We start from the raw sequence: 20,967 nt of genomic DNA, 5'->3' as shown, positions 1-20,967 counted from the left end.
AGAAAATGGGAGTCTAGCTGCAAATTAATCTGTGATGGTAACACTAGGGGCATCAGCAAGAATTATGTTACAATTTGTACAAATCCAGAGATAAGGCCAAAAAGTGGGTAGAGGAAACAAGGCAAAAAACCCAAGATTCTGCATTTAAACATTTGCAGATGGGAATGGGTTCCGTTGGTGAGCCTGAACGTTGAGAATTGATTTATACATGGATAGTAATTTTAAGAAACTCACTTTGGACTTCTGTGCTTTGCTTCTGATTCCAGGGATTGTATTCATTAAGATTGAGAGTATGACTTCATTAAGATTGAGAGCTGACTTCAAGAGGTGTTCGCAGCTGTGGGAATAAAATTGAAGGAGTAGTAGCTTTGATTAACTGTCAACAGAATTCCAGTCCTTCCAGTGCAGTTTGCGAAGGCAAAACTTGCAGCATGAATGAAAAATTCTGCAGCAGTTCGTTGATGTAGAGGCAAATACATGTCTCAATGTATACCTTCAGAATATGGCCAAATAGCTACAGTTTGAAATATGTAATTTAAATGGTTTTATTAAATAATGTTAAAACCACACATACACCTAACAGATTTAATATAGATGTTACCCATTTTACTGCAGTTGTGCAGCAGTATAACTTTGTTTTTATCCATTAGAACTTTATTTCTGAAAACAGCCATAAAATAAGGCTCTTCTGGGATGGGGGGTAGGTGAAAGCATATGTAACACATCTCAAGCTTGGGATACAAATTGAGATCTGCTCACCTGGTCGCATACATGACTTTGTGTCCACTGAGTACAGCAAGAGCTATCTCATTATGGCTCACTGTTTACTTTTAGAACTAGCATAGCAAGGTAAAAATGCCAAATTAAAATACAGATTAGATCAGTAATTTGGATTTTCCACAGGTGTTTTTTAACTATTTCTTAACATTTCCTCAGTTTATTGTTGGCATTTCTCATTTTGATGATTAATCCAAGTGTACATGAAGCATATCATAAACATGGGCAAGACTATTAGTTTAGGATTTGGATTTACATATTACAGGGAAGATTAATCTTTTTTCCTTTTTGAATTTCCAGTTTTAATAAAATAACGAAGCTCGTTATTTCAGATTAAGTATTAAGGTCTTTGAATACTGTAATATATGAAAATCAAGGAGTCCATAATTGCAACCAAATTTGAAACATAGTCAAACCATGAGTTGGTGAAAGTCATGGATTAATCAGCTGGAATTAAAATTCGTTGGAAGTCTGTCAAGCTTTTGAGAACTGTGAAGTCTTCTGCTGGTGCAAAGGACCTTCCCTCCCATTTAAGTATATTCAGCTACTTCATTTTAATGGCTAGTATGTTTAAAATGAAGAAACTGGAAGTTCAAAAAGTAGGAAAACTGGTTTCATTTATTTATTCGTTCCCAAAGTTTGAATAGGGTCATGAGGTAAGAATATAACAGGTTAAAGATCATGACCATTATGGTGAATAGAAGATATCAGTTTAGTTTATTAAAAATGTGCGTTTGTAGTGCAGAACATACTTTGATTTTGTGTGCAGCATAAAAACTTCTAGGGCAACTTTTCTCAAAAGTGAAATTCCTTTCTAATTAGATTCATATTTCTAACTTTAGCTTTGCTTAGCCTACAGTAACTGTGTGGCAAGTAGAAGATAGTAAACTGTATGACATTGGGAAGTATGTACTAAGGTATATAAATTGCCTAAGCAAGCATGTTGAGGTAGTGTATTCTTCAGTTTAGCAAAAACTAGTGCAATAACTGGTAGAATGGAATGTGTATCCTTTAAAAAATAAACCACAGAATGAGAATAAAAACAGAGAGGTTTATGTCTTGCAAATTGGAAATAATAAAATCAATCCTTTTGCATTTCATTGATTTTTAAATTAAAAATTGTTATGTATGTTAGAGTTTTGGTTTATGTTTGGGAAACTGAATGTTACTGGAGTCCACACTGGAGACTTCTATTGTTCATTTGCTGTCAATTTGCATTAGAATCTGTGAACTTCCAAGTCTATTCTATCTGAAATACTACATTTCTTCTTTGAAAAGTAATTCTAGCGAAGTTATTGAGAGTATTTATAGACTTACTGCCTTGCAGATTAACAAGAAACTTTGTTATTTCTCAGAAAATGTATTAATCTCCTTTAGTTAAATGCAGAATTTTGAAAACCTTGTATTTCTTTTTCCCAGGCTGTTCGCTGCTATGAATCGCTAATTTTGAAAGCTGAAGGAAAGGTCGAGTCTGATTTCTTTTGTCAGTTAGGTCACTTCAACCTCTTATTGGAAGATTATCCAAAAGGTAAGGTTTTTTAGTACTTCTGATAAATGTCATTGTGAGATTGTCATTTGGTGTAGGCAACACAGTCGAATGAAAAACATTAGGGTAACTCACTTGTTTCTCAGTTTGTATTATGTTTCAAAGTCTGTAACAGAATAAGACTCATGTCTTTACAAAAGCAGTTGTATTCTACTTTCTGTTCTTTTTCTTTAATTGAAAAAAACAAAAAAACAACTGGTTCGGGTACAGTAGTACCGCACTGCCTACTTCATTTTTCTGGGTCATTATTACATGACTGTACAAGCAGTTAAACCTATGCCTCTGAAGGTTTCCTATGGAAAGTGGGAGGCACAGGTACATAGAATGGGAACCTGTCTTGGTGCTTTCATGTATGTCCACAATCTCAAAAGGTAAGGCTAGACTGAAAGTATTAATTCAAAAGTAAAAATGTGTACTTAAAGTATGTTTCAAATTCTGTTTTAAGTACTGAGTGGAAGAATGGGTGTAGGGGTGTGGAGTTTTTTTATAGGTCTCTGCTTCACCAGTCTTTTAAGTTACTTAAATGTTTTTTGTCATCGTTGCAGCCAGTAAACATAGAACCTTATGTACACTTGTGCTTTGTTGCTTGTGGGTGAGTAAAGTGCTTTTTTGGTAGCAGTGTGGATTTCCCAAAGATATTCTGCTGTGTTGCTGAATGAGACATAGGGCTAGACATGCAGCTTGTCCTCTTTTCACTTACATCACGCTGTGTGTCAGGCCCAGTGTCTGTTAGCTGCCTCCCTGACAGTGATTGTGGAAGGTATGGATGAGTAGAAAGCCTTTTTGGATCTTACTGTACCTAGCTAATTACAGCATGTCAGAATATTTAATTTTTTTCATGGGATGTCTTTTTTTATTGTTGTTGCTTTTTAGTTTTTAATATGAATGCAATTCTGTTTAACTTCGTGTAAGAAATAAACAACACCCCCACCCCAAAAATGTCTACTCCCACCCCACACCTTTTTCCAAACACACTAAAATACTGGTTTACAGTTGTCTTGGGTTGAAGAAATAGGGAAATTATAACTGATAGTAGTTCAAAAGTACTGCTTAGTAATTCAGGCTAGCTGTGGACCAATTCATAACAGTGTGTCTATGTGTCCACTTGTTCACTATGTCTGACATAAACAAGCATGTGGTAGGATTCCTGGAACCTTCACTTTTTTAGGTGACAAACATTTAGGTTTGATATTACTAGGGAGGACTTTTCAGTTACCTAAACTCAGAAGGCTTTGAATGATCAAAGCATTTTTGTCTCTCTTGAATGTATGGGTAGCTTAGGCACCTTGGTACCTGCAACTTCTACCAATGTTGTAGGAACCCCCAACTTGTACCCACATCCCATCCACTGGTGTTTTCAGTTCCAGAGACATAGGAAAACCTGAAGAGAACGTGGCAATATGCTGGCTATAGAATTTGCTGAAGAACAGTCTTGATACCATGTTTTTATTTTATTGTATTCTAAGAAATTTCAACCACCCCCTCTGCAAACAACTTACACTGCTATTTCTGATTACCCTAATACAGCTTAGTATGATGTGAGTGTGGTATGGCTTTTTGGATATATTTTACTTGGCAAAGACAGTGCAGCATTGTGAGCTGAACTGTGTTTGCTGTAGAGTTGGTAACAGATAGAGTGACAGGACTAGGTGTTGCTGTGGATGAGAGGGTGAGGTTTACTGATGGGGAGTCTGCTTTGTACTGTGTATATAGCTTTAAGAACAAGCATGAAAAATACAAATGATGGTTGAAAACACCAGTTCTCCAGAACTGTAAAGAAGAATGAGCAGAACTTTGTGGTAAGAAACATTTTAGGTATTAAAAACCTGAATACTTCAAATACTTCGTATTTTCTTAGATGCCTGTTTAAAGTAACATCTCAGTCATGAAAGAAGTCTCAGGAAGTGAAAAAATATTGTTGGTAATGAAGTTTATATATATATATAAAATTAGGTGTATCTATTTTCAAATAAATGGGGTAGTAGTGAAAATAATACTGGAGGAATTTTAGTTGATGAGAAAAGGGAAGTTAAAAGGCTTTTTTATTGAGGGACACATGTTCACAACAGCTGTTGAACTTCAGTACCAAAGACTGTAAAAGTATTACCCACAATGCTAAAAGTTGTAAATGTTATATAATTAATTTGCTACTGTTACTGGAAAAGTAGAGTGATGGTGCATTGTATTAGAAATTCAAAGTAAAAATAAATTTTATTCCATTCTATAAATTCTGTTAATTATCATATATTCTAATTGCAATTACAGTTAAATTTTAAATGCTTGGGAACTGAAAAGTAAAGGAGTTCAGAAATGTTTTCATCCTGCTAATGTATATTTTATCCAACTTCTAAGTCCTGAAGTTCCAGAAGTGTAAAATGCTGGAACAGGATCATCTTCAGAAATATACATCTGTCTAGTCTGAAGTTAGTCCTGGTCAAAGTTGTGGAGAAGTTGATGTATTTAATAAATTGGCTGTAATTAATAAAATATCACAAGATAGTAGCATAGCTAATGCTGAAGAACTTTTTTTTTCCTTGGAAGCTTATTATTTATTCAATTAAATATCTTTAATAAATGTGTACACCTTTGTATATAATGTAGAAGGGTGTGTCTTTCTTTCCTAAAGACAAATGTGATAGTGTGCTTTGTTTAAAAGTGTATAGTTTGTGCAAAGTAGAACAAAATTGTTGGTTCATTGCAGAAATCTGATCAGTAATAAAGAGAAGAAGCAATGCTTGGTTGATATAGATCTGTTAGGTTTTGTGTATAGTTTGTTCTGTTTCGGTCTGTCATTTTTTCGAAAATATGTTGACAAATGTGGCTCATTCAGTTGGGTGTATCTGTTGTGTGTTAGCATTTTCATGAAGCTAACACCTTATAAATGTAGTAAAAAAGACTATAGGTCATTTCTTTATAAGAATTAGGACACATACACCAGAAAAGAGGGATCTTGAGAAAGATTCATGGCAGATTAATGCATGTCATTAGTGGAACTAACCAGGCAAATGCTTCTCTTGCTGCCTGTATGCAGGGAGTATCCGTTACGGGCAGGTTACCTTTGAATGTGGAGTAAGTTGATGGCTGATGCCTTGCTGAAATCTAAATATATCTAGCATATATATATATTCAGATTTTTAAACGAATCCTTTGTAGTAATTTCTCTTGAAGTGTATTATGTTTTCTGTCACTTTTAGCCATTGAAGTCCAGATTTAGTATGGTTTTTTTTTTAATTAAAAAAGTACTTGTCTCCAAGAAAATATGTGAATTTACATTGGAAATTACTGGATGAGGTTCATTCTTCTCTGCATTATATCTGAGGTTAGACTAGAGTAACACAGTGTTTTTTCCTAGCCTTTAAAATATCCAAAGGTGGCCTGCAGTATGTAGTTTTCCTGAAATGCAGTATGTTTGAATTGCTGTTGTTAGCTAAAAGGTTTCCCCGCAGCCATGAAATTGAGTTGTTTTGTTAATTGCACCTCTGTTCTTTCTCAGGAGAAGGTCCTAGGCGAGGTATGGAGGTATTTTTGCAGATTTTGAATACTGTGAGCCACTGGCTTGTATTCAAAGGATTTATAACTAAGGCAGACTGATACAGCTTAGCAGGCATGAGGTTTTGGTGCCCAGTGTTCATCGTCTTGATCATTACTGGTCAGAATTTGGCTTCAGGATTTCAGAAAATGAGAATGTTCACTCCTCCCAGTCAAAACTATTCTGTTTCCTCAGTAGCATTTTCTTAAGTGTAATCTGATGCCTTTTTCTTTTTTTTTTTTTTTTTTTTTAAATGAGACAGCTATTTCCCAGCTGTTTGATTGCTTCAGAGGTTTCCAAACTGGTTGTTCCTTGGGTGTGTCTTTAGTGGCACCCCCTGTCTGCTTGCTGCTGCTCTGTTCTTTGTGCTGGCACAGCTGAACGTGCAGCTGTGTGGGGAACTGATCCAACTGAAAAATAACATAGCAGAAGAAAGTGATGCAATTGCCCCAGAATGTGAAACCTCAGCCTTAGGTTTTGCCAGAGGAGGTTGATGAGTTGTCATGTAGGCTTTTGAACGGTGCTGGCAGAGTTGTGAATACAGCCTAAAGTCCATGATACATACCGGTGAACTTTGTTTGCTACTGCATTCCTTGGGAGGGCTGGGATTTTACTAAAATTATTGTGCTGCTAGTCTTGGAGGAAACTGATGATGTATCAGTAGTTGGAAATTTTTTTTTTTTTTTTTTTCCATGACTCTGGTTTTCATAAGGAGTGTACAGAGTGTAGATGGTGATCTTTAAGGTTTGAGTTCTAGCTGAATGCTGTTAATGAGCTCATGGACTATGACATTATCTGTGTTTTCCTTAGAAATCTTTGTATCTGTTTTGTAGAAGGGTTATATATGTTGGCTGTGTTCCAGCATGTGACTTGGAGGACAGGTAACAGTTGTACAAGTGGAGACATACTTTTATCATTTGCCTCCCTGAATTGGTGTTTTCAAAGCAGAGTTCCTGGAAGTAAAAGTAGATAATGCACTTAATGAATTATGTGGGAAAAACTTGCGGTTATTCACATCACATTTACTAAAGCACAGTAAATACTGCACTAAAATAATTCTTACTGTTGTACTCACATTTTCTAGGTATTATGTCAGAACAGTTTTAATAATACTTTTGTTTGTAGGTAGTGACTGTGTTGTCAAAAGCACTAATATAAAAATATTGTAAGTAATTTGTAAGATAGTGTTAATTAGTCCAAGGGTATTTTTAAGCAATTGTTAGGCTAAAATTTAAAACAAAACTGAAGAAAAAATACAGAATGTTTATTGATTTTATTGATTTTATATTGATATCATTCATTTATTAAGATACAGCCTAAAACTAAAATTTAACTGTGATTTGATTGTTTTTCTGTAAAGTTTTTTGGTTGCGAGAAAAACTCCCAAATTCAACAATGTACATGTGTTCCTTTATACTTACAATTCTAGCTCTGTAGAGAATTTCTTTGTAGTGGTTAATGTCTTAGTCTTAAGACATTAAGGACTTTGAAGGAAAGTATTGTCATTAGGAAGCATTTCAATACGCTGTGTTCTGAGGTACAGACTAGTAAGAGTCATCTTATAAAATGCAAGAGAGAACTTCTCAACATACAGGATTGTGCTGTTTGCTGCAGGGTTGATGGTGGGCTGTCTTTTACTGATGAGTCCTGGAGAACGAGAATGGATTTTAAGTAGCATAGCAATCGGAATGAGTTGAGGGAGAGAGGGCTGTGTTTCAAAGAAGTGTGATTTTTAGGTTTAAGGGTTTTCATTTTGTTGTTTGTTAATAACTGGCAGATATTGGGTTGCTTCTATTTGTAGCTGTTTATTTCATCTTCTGGATGCTGCTGTTAAATTTTGGGAGGTTTAATTTCAAGGAGTTCAAACTGTTATGTGAAATTCCTATAGAAAGGATTAAGAATGTTATCTTAAGCTTACAACATGAAAATGTCCTTTATAAATTGTGCGCGTGTGTGACAGAGGTTATTGTTATAGAATATAGCTGGACCATGTTTTTTGACTGGTTGAAAATTTTCATTTTGGACATTGTTCTAAATAAACATTTAATTTTTAAGTCATTTTGTGGAATATGCTATTTGAAACATTTCTGAGCGTCATGTGATTCCATTGTGTTTCTTCATTGATACCCTGAATATTTTAGGACCTTTCATAGAGTTCACTATTTAAAAGATTTCTGTAATGGTAAACTCCTTGTCAAACTCCTGTATGTCTTACATGTTTAATACTTCCTAGTCTCCAGTGCAACACATAGTTGGACGCAATCACGGGACAGTGGGTTTCTTACCAGTTTGCTGCTGCATTGTGTTTCCAGATGAGGATGTGTAGCTGTTATTAAAATCACTCAGCGAACTATTTGGTGATTTTTCTTTATTAAATGTATGATTGTGTTACCATTGTATGTCTGCTTTCATTCTGTGTTAAAAGGAAGACATGCTTCAGGCTTCTTCAATCATCTCTTTGGTACTTCCAGCACAAGTCTCTGGGAGGAAGTGGAGAACAACCTCTTTACTGAGGCTTTGGAACAAAAGACCTGAGCTGCATTTTGCTGGTCTAGCTTCCACAACATTTTTTTTAGTTATTATAGAATAATTTAGGTTGTAAAAGACCTTTAAGACCATCAAGTCCACCACTAAGACCTGTCCCTAAGCCTCAGGTCTACATCTTTTTTAAATACACCCAGGGATAGTGATTCCATCAGTTCCCTGGGCAGCCTGTTCCAATACTTGACAACCCTTTCAGTGAATAATTTTTTCCTAATATCCAATCTAAAACTCCCATGGTGCAACTTGAGGCTGCTTCCTCTTGTCTTTGTTGCTTGGGAGAAAAGACCAACCCCCGCCTTGCTACAACCTCCATTCAGGTAGTTGTAGAGAGTGATAAGGTCTCCCCTGAGCCTCCTTTCCTCCAGGCTAAACAATCCCAGTTCCCTCAGCTGCTCCTCATAAGACTTGTGCTCCAGACCCTTCACCAGCTTCATTGCCCTTCTTTGGACTCACTCCAGCACCTATTTCTTGTAGTGAGGGGCCCAAAAATGAACAGAGTATTTGAGGTGCAGCCTCATCAGTGCTGAGTACAGGAGGATGATCACTTCCCTAGTCCTGCTGGCCACACTATTTCTGATACAAGCCATGATCCTATTGGCCTTCTTGGCCACCTGGACACACTTCTGGCTTATCTTCAACCAGCTGTTGACCAACACCACCAGCTCTTTTTCTGCCAGGCAGCTTTCTTCTTCTGCCAGCCACTCTTCCTCAAGCCTGTAGCGTTGCCCGGGGTTCTTGTGCTCCAAGTGCAGGACCTGGTCTGAACTGCTCCATCAAGCCTATGAGCCTTGTTGAACCTCATACAGTTGGCCCCGGCTCATTGACCCAGCCTGTCCAGATCCCTCTGTAGAGCCTTTCTACCCGCAAGCAGATCAACACACTCTCCCAGCCTGGTGTCTGAAAATTTGCTGAGGGTACACTTGATCCCCTTGCCCAGATCATTGATAAAGATACTAAAGAGAACTGGCCCCAGTGCTGAGCCCTGGGATCACCACTCGTGACCTGCTTCCAACTGGATTTAACTCCATTCACCACAACTCTTTGGGCCTGGCCAGACAGCCATTTTTTTACCTAGCAAAGAGTCAATTCAGTTCACTCAACCTTGAAATTTCCTCACATTTTAATGTCTTTAATTTTATGGCCCAGCAGTGTTCATCTTGCTAGGTTAAAATGCTGTTGTAGATACAACCTGCACTATGTACTAAGCCGTTTCCATAACCTGCATATGTCTCCTAGGTGTTTAATGAAGATTTATTTTTCTTGGAAGCATTTTCAGATCTAAAGCAATGCATGTGCCCTTTCCTTGCTTCCCTTATGCCGTTCTTCAGCTAACTTTCTATATTACTTTTCATTTTCACATTAGATAAGCACTAAGAAATGTTAGTGCTTGTTTAAAAATTAACATAGAATTCAGGGTTTTTTTAATTTAGGAAAACAAGTATTGATTTACACAGACGAATCTGGAACTTTGAGTTGGTTTAAAGTTCCCTTTTCAGGGTATGTCATCAAATTAATGCTTACTCTTAACTTTAAGTTCAGCAAGCCAAAAATCTGTGTTAGTCACATTTAGCCTTGCAAGATGCCACTAGATGGTGTCAGTATCTAGTTCACTTTTTCCTTACTCGAGCACTAAAATACTCACTGTTCCATGTTTGCATCACTTTCAAAGGTTTCTTAAATTTCCAGGTATCATAAAGTATGATTTTAGAGCAGATAATAAAAGTCATCCTTTTGTGACTGCGTGATTTGTGACTAGATGTCCTAAAAATGACAGGTAGGTGGATATCATTTAGTCTAGATGTTTTGCTCCCCATTTCCGCCTTACTTGTTTGTTTAGCTTATGTATTTAGGCTCTGGATATAAAGAGAGATTGTCTATCTTATTACTGTAACAATTACATATTTTATAAAGTTTTACCATTTTCTCATGAAATTGAGTAGATTTTTTTTTTTTTTTTTTTAAATCACATCCTGAAACCACATACATGATAATTATGTAAACTCTGTTTTGTATTCTATATGTGAAGTCAAGGAATCTTAAACAGGGACAAATAAGAAACCAGTATCCATGTCCCTTGACCCTAGCCATAGTAATAGAGGAAGGCAAACTCTTAGGGGGCACATAATAAAGGCTGTCAGTGTCAGAGTAACTGTAGGTATTGCAAAGTGTGTGGTTCTGGGTAGCTGTAAAAACTTGCAAGAGGGAACCAGTAGACTGTGCCTGTATTAACTCATCGAGGGTCAGCTCTGCATTAGGTGGCAGAGGCTTAAAGACAGATTCTGAAGTGAGCCTGTGCTGAGGAGGTCTCTTACTGTCCAGTAGTTTTAATTCTTTTGGTGGAAAGATGGCGTATTTCTTTTCAGAGCTATTTTAGGTAAACATTCTTTTATTCTCATCAAGCAATATATCTGGTGGTGATTGAGCTGAAAAGCTACATACACCTTCAGGGCATATACCACCATCCCCCACCTCCCTGATTCAGGGTAGGATGGTAAATGCTGTGTCTGCTATCAGTAGGTTGTAGAGTTTGTAAGAGTCTTGGTCATGATGATGACCTGTTAGGCACATAATGTAAATTGTCAGGTTTTGAAGAGAAATGTTAATAGGAAGAGTGTAAACTGATACAGTAAGTAATGAAATACTGTGCAGAAGGATGTCAATTGGTAACTACGAGCACCTTTTTTAGGAATCTTGAGTCACTTGTCCAGTAGTGGTTTAGTTGTCTGAATGTGGTCTCTCAGCTTTGTGCTTTTAAGAGAGTTTTTTGTGGTTGACTAGATTGTTTTATGAACAGTTAAGAGTGAAGAAAGAAATACTGTCCTACTGTTGACGTTCAGTCCTGTTCTTTCTGAGTCTGGACATGCATTTTCTAGATATTCAGGAGTGTTTTGTGTGCTGGAAAAAGCATCTTATCTATTTGACCTCCAACAATTCCATATGTTTAAGAATTTCAGTGGGAAACATTTAGATTGGAAAAGCTCAATAATAAGTTCCTAATCAGAAGATTGTCTGCAGAATTCTGCTGTGTCTAAGAGTGATTTCAGAGCACTCACTTCACTATGTTTACAAAAGGAAGTCTTAACTGAAATGGGGTAATTCACTTGTATCCATAAAAATGAGAGTTGACCCTATGCTGAAAGCGGAGCAGTAGTTCATAGAACTTTTTTCTCTGACAAAAATTGTCTCACCTTGGAATGACAAGGTCTTGGATGAAAAGTAAAGGTGCAAATGATATTACAGCCTTTAGTGGCGTTTGGGTTTTTTTGTTTGTTTGTTTTGCTGTTGCTTTTTTTACTACTAGTAATGTGGTGCGTGACACAAGTGACTTGCTTTCCACATTTTAATAAACCAGAGAATATCATGCCATAATTAGAATCACAGCACTGATGAAACATACCTGTGTTTCATATAGGTAATTGTATAAAATTTTTGTTGCAGAGTCACTTGCTCTTTATTTCTTAATTTAGAATAAAGTTTATAATTTGAGGGGTTTGTGCTCATTTCCTATAGCTAAACACTTATTTTAAGGGAGAAGTTGCTTGTAGTTCCATAATACACTTTTTAGGTAAGATACTCTATTTCTGCACCATGGAACTCAGGGTAAATGTCCACTTACTGGTAACTCACTCAGGGAGTAGGAAGTATGGTAGGGTACAAATTCATGGTTCATGTTCTGTGCTTTAATACTAGTAGCTTGGTTTAGTTTTCAAAAAATCTTGCTTTCATAATCTGATTTCTAGCCTCTTCTTATATGCAAGGTTCTTAAAGGATATGCTTGATTAGGGATGTTTTGTGGGGGCTCTGGAAAAAAAATGCTCTCTTGAATCCCTTTTTTCTTTTTTTCCGCCTGTCCCTTCAATCCTTTTCCACAGAGCTTGAGTGCTTGTAGAGCAGATGTTTAATCTAGATGTAGAGGGGACTGAATTAAACTTTCACAGGTAACCAAGTTGAGCACTTGTTAAATAATGAAACTGGGCATGAATAACAGTTTTCTAGTTGTATAACTTTAACGAGGAGGAAAGGGATGTTTAACTCCTGGATAAGGGATTTCTCTATGATTAATTGTTAAACATTTTCAGGACAACGTGGAGAATGTTAGCATTTAATCTTCAAGAAGTTAAGTAGAAGCAGAATCTTGTTACTCTCAAAGGAAAGACTGGATCCCTAGAAGAGGTTGCTGAATCCAGAAGTAGGATTGGGCACTTCAGACACTTAGGAGGAAGACTGTAGTGTCTTCTTTGTTCCTCTGGAAGAGTAATGTGACTGTCCTTAGAATGAAGGCCTTATCTTCTTCTCATGTAAACATGAAATATGCTTCAGCATTCCATGCTTTCCATGGACTTGTTTTTAATTGTAGCGTGAGCCTGGCACATTAAAGCTGTCATTTCAACTGTTGCTATGGGAAGTTGCTAAACTTTGTTGAATGGAAGAGTTAGAAAAGAAGATAATTTGCAGACCAGCACGCAAAGGAAAACTGGTAGAATATCAAGGAAGAAGTACTCCTTTCTTTAATAGAAGAACTTTTCCCTGTGTTAAATGGTGGTGCTAGAATTTCTCTGGGCAAGTTTCTTTGAGCAGTGACATCAGTGGAGCCTGATTTCCTGTGCCTCCCAATCTTCCTCCTCCCCTGACTATTGGAGTTTATTGGTTCTGAATGAGTGAATAACTTCAGATGTCTTCTCTCCCCCTTTTCAGTGCTGCTCACCTCTGTTCAGTTGTCTCTGGCTGGGAAAGACGGGCCTGAGTGTGTGCACCCTTTTGGTATACTTGCATAAAGAATGTTTTAGTCACTGAATAGCAGTAAGGCTTCTCCCCCCCCTTTTTTTTTTGTTTCTTTTCTTTCCTTTTTAGGTCTTCTGTAGCTTCTCTAGTTTTGTAATTTTTTTAAAACTTTTGACGTTTGATAAACTTGTTAGCAGTACCTTAACTGCTACAGGGAGACATACATTTCAGCTCTTGTATTTAATGGATGTGCTCATGTGGGTACTCTGTATTTTTTAAGAACCACACTGAAAAAGTTCTCCTTTTTATTTTCCCTGTATAAATTCTTAGCATTGTATTTAACGTTCTTCTAATCTTTTTATTTTATCTATATATCCTGTATAATTGACTGAAATAGTTGATTAAAAAAAAAAAATTACAGGTCCCCAGTTTCTTAAATCTTGCATAATATGGTGGTGTTGACTTAGATATTTGACATATACTTTAACCTTTGAAGTAGGGATAGGTACTGCTTGACTTAAAAAAATAAATTATTTAAGTGTGGCGCATTACAAAACTGTTTCAGTGTGAGTGTGTTTTCCTATTTTGGAAAGCAAAGTTGTCCCCACGTTCAAAACTAATTATGCCTTTCTGTTGAAAGTCATTAATGATACCTGCAAGAAGGTGAATCTAGAAGGAGTATTTGGGGTAGGAGTTAATTTGTGTTATTGTGAACGTCCTTTATAACATGCTTGCAGAATGTGACTGAACTGTTGCAGTCATATCTTTCAGTCCGTACCAAATATTTTGGGGGGGGGTGGGGGAGGAATTGTATTCTTAAGTTGTGAAAGACTTAGCCTGGTTGACTAGATTATTAAGTGATTTTATTTGTCTTAAGTTGCATGTAAACATTTACACCTATTGCACGCTGGTAGTGTAGGGATGTTGAGTGTTCTCCTAGGTTTTTTTTTTTTCTACTCTTGTGCATTTAAATAAATCACAGTTTAGAGCACCAAAATTAGAAGCTGACTTCACAAGCAGTTCCAGTGGTGAGGGGCACTTTATGGGCATGATTCAGCACGTATCGTTTAGACATTTAAAAATACAAGGTTGTGAATCTCCATACACAGGTGAGTGCAAAGGTACATTTTTAAGAAGAAAAAGCTCTGTGTGCTTTGTCCTCTTGTGTATGTTCTTATTTCATTTAAACTTAAGGACTTCTGTGAAGACACAGAAATTAATATGCAAGACAGGTATTAAAGGGTGATAAAATTTAGGACCATCGTTTATCCATGGTATTTGCAGGAAATGAACCTGCACATAAAGTACATACTGTTATTACTGCCTTAATCTGTTTAGTGTTTGTTTAGAGTATGTGGTTATTTAAAGCAGAGGTCGTCTTCTTTTGCTGTTTGGAAAATACATACTGTGTAGAAACAATTCTTAAGAAGCAAACACGTGAAAAAACCAAAATCTTGGTGTTACTGCAGTGAATCATTATTTAAAAGTCTTCATTTTTGGATGGTGCCTAATGCAGTGGTCTTATAAGAATGTAAAGCCTGTTTGTGTTGTAGTCTCATGTGGCCTGTTAGCTGAAGGGCAAGATGAATCAACCAGAATTTTTAGTGGAGAAGAAGGATGCGGGAATGGTGATTTGAGAAATCTGTTGCTAAGTAGAGATAATATTCTACTGAACAGAGCTGTTCTTAGCACTGTTTTCCAGGTTAGTCTTGGTCATAGATGTTGAATAAAATGTAAGCTTTTTTCTACTTGCTTTTGTTTCTCTAGTTACTGAAGGAAAGGGCATGTGAAATTGATTTCTTTTTGTATGTCCCTCCACACCAGTTCTTTAGAAATTACAGGACATCAGGGAGCATGGTAAATGAGCTACATGATTAAATTTTTAAATCTTACAACAGCTTTATCTAGGATGAAAATCCCAAAATTTAAAATGATTTCTTTGTTATAGGTTTTCTTTAAAATATTGCTTGATTTACATTTGTAAGATTAATAATAAATATACTTTTGGGTTGACATTTCATAAAACAAAATTATAATCTTAAGGAATGCATTACCCACAACAGTGTACTTATTGTGGCAGTGTTACTTTTATTAAACCATTTATCATTTTAATGTTGTGTGTTCTGACTCTTAAGGTTTTCTTTTTCTTCAGAGAAACTGCAACAAAACAAATTCAACATTCATTTTTCTTTCCTACAGCATTATCTGCATACCAGAGGTACTACAGTTTACAATCTGACTACTGGAAGGTCTGTATATGCTGCTTTTCCTTTTTTTTTAAAAAAAAGTTTTGTTTTTTTGTTTTTTTTTTTTTTGTTTTTATTTTTTAATGTATTGCTGTAAATGATTCAGTTTCTAAAACAGATTAATTTCAGTATAGTTTGGAGTATCTACCTGCAATTACTTTTTGGTGTACTAATTAAATCTTAACAGAAATGTTCACCTATACGTACAATTTATTATAAATCTAAGGGGAGATAAATCTTCATGCCACTTATTGAAATGGCAGATCAAATAACGACACATTTTAGATTTTTAAAAAATTATTATTATCCATCACTTCATTTTTTTCTTATGAAAGCATAAACACTTGGATACGTATGGAGAATCATAACCACTTGAAAGCTGCTGCGCAGGTATTGGACTTGTACTGGGAAAAATGTTCTCAGGTTGCTCTTCATTTCCACAGATGCCAAATTGTTTGAAGTCCCTTTCAGTATTTTAGATAACATTCTTAAATAAGGAAAAAGTCGTGTTGGTGTAGGTCATGTAGAGGTATCAGGACAAAATCCTGTTAGTGTAGGTCATGTAGAGGTATCAGGAGTTTAAATTAATAAAATTAAGAAATTACTTATAGCAATATTGTCAGTAATAGTTAGCTTAATTATATTGTTACATGAAATAATTTGAAGCTGGTGATCTAGACAGAAGTGCAGGAAAGCATGCAACATAGTAGATACTTGTGTGGTTTTAAGCAGCTGTTTTCCTTAAAAATGTGCTTAAGTGCATATTTCAAATAGTGAGGGGTCAGTCTGGAAAGACATCAATACCATGTATATACTGGCATTAGAGAAACAACATTTTCTCTGTTCTTTGCATTTTATGGGGACTATAAGTATGTTCTGAAAAATCCTGTGACAACTTCTCCCATTTGGGGGTGTGGAAAGTGAGAAAGGCAGGGTAAATAAAGGGTAGAGGAATGAACTGAAATAAGTCTTTGGGCATGTGGAAGGAGGGGTCAAATTGAAGAGTCCTGGGACAATTGTTCGTATTGTCTTGTAAAGGCCCTGCTCCAGTAGAAGTTGTACAAGTGTCGTTTTTACGCCAAGCCTTTTTGAAGTATTTTTTTTAGAAATAACCCCTGTAGTTTAAAAATTACAACAATATGAATAAAAGCATTCATCTATTCTTACTTCTTACATGCTCTCAGAGATCTAGTTTAAAGATTGCTGTAAATGAGTGTTGAATTCAACCAATTAATTAAACATCTGTTGTAATAGTTCCTGTTGTTTGTACTCTTCCCATGTTAAGCATTTTAGAATAGTTTGTGATTTGAATTATTTTTTCTGGCTTTTGTTCTACTGGCTCATTATTAGAAGTGATAGATGATTAGTAAATTATTTTCCCTGCATTTTCAGAGAGTTCAGAGTGAAGTGTAAATGATTATATGTATTTCCATAGGCATAGAGTGTTTCAGCATGGCTCAGAATATTATCTTCAATTAAAATAAATGCAAACTCTGATTGTTTTGCCGTTCCATTTCAAGTACACGGATGGCAGCAAAACGTGTGATCTGTGCTTGACTTGTTGAAAGCAATTTGTTTGTATGCAGTGTGGTGATATTTTAACATACCTTTCTTGTGTATATTTCAAGAGTTTTACCATGCAGAGGTAATTTCAGACAATTCCAGTTACAAGCATGAGAGCATTATTTGGAGCTAACAGAAGAGCATTTTGACTTCTACAAAGAAATAACCCACAAAACTCCAATAATACTCTTCAGATTGGCCTCACCTAGGAAGGATACTATGCTACTTGATCTCATTGTGATCTTCCTTATAAATGTGTCCGAAGTGGGATGTTTTCCCTAACAATTTTGGAGATTTTCTTAATTTTTATATGCGTGAAAAAGAGCCTGAAACAGAGTCCAAAACCATCTTTCAGTTAAAACTTTTTTGCTGATACTGATAAAAATTACAGCTGAATCATATTTCATTTTATTAATGGATGATGAAGCTAGTCTGCAGTTGGCAGTGGGAAGCTTCCTGGACTGGGTTTAGAGACAGGTATTCCCACTCCTCGCCCCAACTGAGAGGGTTTCTTGTGTTTTGTTATCTCTAATGCCTTGCATCTGTAAGAAACCATTTAGTCAAGAGTAGTTAAGTTTGTGGTGTATTTTGGTCACCCTTATATGCTGTTTTGTTATACTTTGTGATTATCTTTTTTTCTGAGATACAGATGACTGAAAATAAAGAAGCAGTAACATTTTCTTGGTTTACTGTTGTAGTTTTTTTAGGACTTTTTTTTTCCTAGCTCTTACAGGGTTAGATGTCATCAATTAAGTTGGAATTTGCAATGGTAAAGAAAGGAAGAGAGAGAAGGGTGTGAAGAAAGGGTGGTATTTATGAGCTGTGAGGAGAGCTGTGTGAGAGAACTGAGAAATTGATAGAGAGTGCTGAATCACATGAAGGTTATTATATAAGGCAGGTTTGAAACCAGACAGGAACAGTCTTATAAACTTAGGCAGCATATCTGAAATTACTTACTGTGGTGCAGTGCAAATTTATGTGGTTGAAATGAGTGCCCTGTATGTTCTTTGTTTTATAAATAGAAGACTTCTCGAAGGCTTGTGAGACATTTTAGCTTGCTTTGGGTATAGTTTGGCCTCCTTACTTAGTATTTTTAGTCTTTGCTACTTTGGGTTTTTACTGTTGCATGGTGTTGGTAATTGAGAATTATTTTCTTGCATTGTTCATTATATTATTTTACAATTCATCTTTTTCCGTTCATGAAGAAAAGTTTTTTACTCTTTTTTTTAAAATAGATTTTTCTGATAGTCTGAATTTTTTACCAGGTTGTTTTCTGTCAAAATTTGGTGCATGGGTGGTTTTGTTGGTAATACAGTAAGCATTTTGTTGATCCTATGGAACAAAAAGAGAATGAAAAAATGCTTTAGAAAATATATTCTGAATATATGCTATAGTGAGATAAGTGAAGGTGAAAGATTAGGAAGATGCTGTATTTTGCCATTTACTAGATCAATACTCCCTCTGTTCTGATGAGATATTACTTCCTCTCACAGAAGTAATACCTTTACAGATAGTTTTGAAAGAGCTGGGTTGCATTATGCTGCATATTCCTAAATAAACCACTTTTTGCACTAATGTCTTTGGGCACCCACAGATCGACATAAAATGTTGCAAAATTACTAAGTTTCTGCAATGTTTCTTCTATACAGGTACTGTGGTACCTTAACTCTACATCTAAAAAAATTTTTGACTTGAAATCTTACGAACTAAATACCTCAACTTTGATAAAAGCTAAGATAACTTTAATAGAGTTCTTGCATTCAAGTAGTTCTCTCAGTGTTTCTTCTTATGTGCCTATGCTAAAATAAATTCCCTTCTGTGCAATGTACTTCATTCTGATTTCTTTTTAAAACTCCCCTGTGTCAACACGTTGGGGGAGGTGAGGAGGACTGTGGGGGATGAACGGATAGGAAGGGCAGTTCAGGAGAGGGAGGCAACAACTAGAACTGCAGTTTGTAGATTTTGATGCTACTGAGAAAGATATCAAGTGTAAGTGTCTGCCATGGTTATCAGTTTTGACATATTCTGAGGAGGCAGGATTAGAAGCTCAGCAAGGAGTAAATTATTCCTGACTTTATCCAAACACGATGGCAGATATCTGGCACCTGGAAAACGTTATTTTAATCATCTCATGTGGTTGTATTATAATTCAGTTGATCATACTGAACTCTTTTATATAACGTCTGGGTTCAGGTAGGGCTGTCCAAACAGAAATTTCAATACATGAGTGAATTGAGTGTGTGTTAACTGTAAAACATCTGGATCTGTTGCATTGATTGACATTGTTGCCAAGGGTAGAGGAGACCTAGAAACCTTCCTACACAGATGTGGGACTGCAAGAAGTTTCAGTGCTCGGTAGAGGATTTCCTGGGAGGATTTTACAGAAGAGCCTGGTTGTCTGGTACTTTGATTAGATCTCCTCTGCTTTGGCATGACACTGCTACTTCAGCCCTTACGTGGTTTGATAGTCTTGATTAAAGTATATTTGTGTCCTTTTGCAGGTAGGTGAGTGTTCACTTACTGTCAGAGATTATGTGCCAGTAGTTGCTGCAACACAAGATTTGAGTAAATAAACTTTTTGGGTTTGATCATATACTGATTCTCTGCAGTGTTTCTGTGAGCCATCTATTATTGACATCTCTGTGGTTGGGGAATGAATATGCAGCTTTCTGGACAGGATTTTAGTCAAATCCAGGGGATTGTGGACAAGCTATAAGGAGCATGAGGACAGAACTGCCACTGTTCCTTACTTTGAGTGTGTTAATTCATCAAAGAGAATTATCCTGTCTGGATTCAAGGTTGGTTTTTTTTTTTTATAAAAAGGTGTGTTTCATCAGAGGAATAGAGAGTACACACATGCTTAAACATTTCTATCTATATGTGAATAAATTGGAGAATTGTCAGGGCCAAGTATTTAGAAATGCACCTAAGTAAACCTTAAAATGATGGAAGTTACTGTGAAAACAAGTTACTCCTGTATCAAGGAAGACTATTTACTGTGAACTAGGATGCTAGGATTTAGATTGAGGATGCCTTAAAAAGAAAAGAAAGCTCAATTTATTCAGTTATACTCAACTGTAGTATCTCTTTATAGAGAAGTGCTTAGAGTGGATCAGTCAGAAAATCTGAATGTTCCTTGAAATGTTTGAGAAACACTTAATTAATGAGTTCTTTCCCCCAACATGAATTCAGAGATAGACATGTTAGCTGTTGACTTTGACTGAAAGGTTGCTTAGAAGAAAAGTAAATCTGTCAGGCACTCTTTGTCATTGTTATGAAAATGGTCCTAATCTTTTTTTTTTATTAAAAAGTGTTCGTTTATGTGATCAGGGTGAAAACTTCAAAGACATTTAGTAAAATTCAAGGAGGATTTTCAAAGACCAACTTCTGTGTTTCAGTGGATTTTAAGAATATTTGGGTGCAAGTATGGTACAAACTGAGTTTGCAGTTGCAAGGCTATACTGTAAAAGACTGAACAGTCTGGTTTAAAATGAATTAAATAGAAGGGGGGGAAGTAAATCCCCTAGTTGTTCTGGAGCAAGATAAGGTGTCAGTCTAGTTCTGGAGAGCAGCTATTTGGTACTCCCAGCCTGTGTTTACTGGACATTAGAACTACTGTCCGAGTTGAAACATTTACCTCAAACCTTCTTCATATTTGTCACTTAAAATAAATGATTCTTAGAAATTTAATTTTGGCTATATGTTTGCAAATAACAGAATTTCCTCTCACTTTTCTGAGATAGTCTTTATAAAACTGAGGAGAATCCAAAAGCATGCAGAAATACTGTAAAAAAAGCAAACCCACTAAAAATCTCTTTAGAAAGCCCAGGAAAATGTAACTGTGTATGTGTGTGCTAGCCGTGGAAGAAGACTGTGATCTCAGTTTATACTGAGTTGTTGGCTTGTTACAGCAAATGATTTTATAATGTTCCTTGTTAGGTAGACCTAAAGTGTAATTTAGTACCAGGTAATTTTTTACAGTGCTGTTTTATAATTAAATCTATGTAGAAATGTTACTAAGAGTGTTCTCAATCTTATGG

At 36.0% G+C, this 20,967-nt stretch overlaps 1 protein-coding gene across 20 annotated transcripts in view; it reads left to right on the top strand.

The window, feature by feature from the left end:
• Window positions 1-20,967, top strand: part of KDM6A (lysine demethylase 6A) — a 167,685-nt gene that overhangs the window by 37,486 nt on the left and 109,232 nt on the right. For all 20 annotated transcript variants that reach the window (XR_012633542.1, XM_074904807.1, XM_074904788.1 and 17 more), the window contains exons 3-4: window positions 2,197-2,305; window positions 15,318-15,367. Coding sequence is in view for 19 of the 20 variants with exons in the window: in XM_074904807.1 (XP_074760908.1) it covers window positions 2,197-2,305; window positions 15,318-15,367 (159 nt within the window). In the remaining variant the exon portion in view is untranslated. The remainder of the gene's footprint in view (window positions 1-2,196; window positions 2,306-15,317; window positions 15,368-20,967) is intronic.

Source organism: Athene noctua, chromosome 1 (genome assembly GCF_965140245.1).
Source record: "Athene noctua chromosome 1, bAthNoc1.hap1.1, whole genome shotgun sequence".
Classification (NCBI taxonomy): domain Eukaryota; kingdom Metazoa; phylum Chordata; class Aves; order Strigiformes; family Strigidae; genus Athene; species Athene noctua.
Note: the sequence above shows the minus strand (reverse complement) of the source record. Positions and strands in the feature narration are given on the sequence as shown.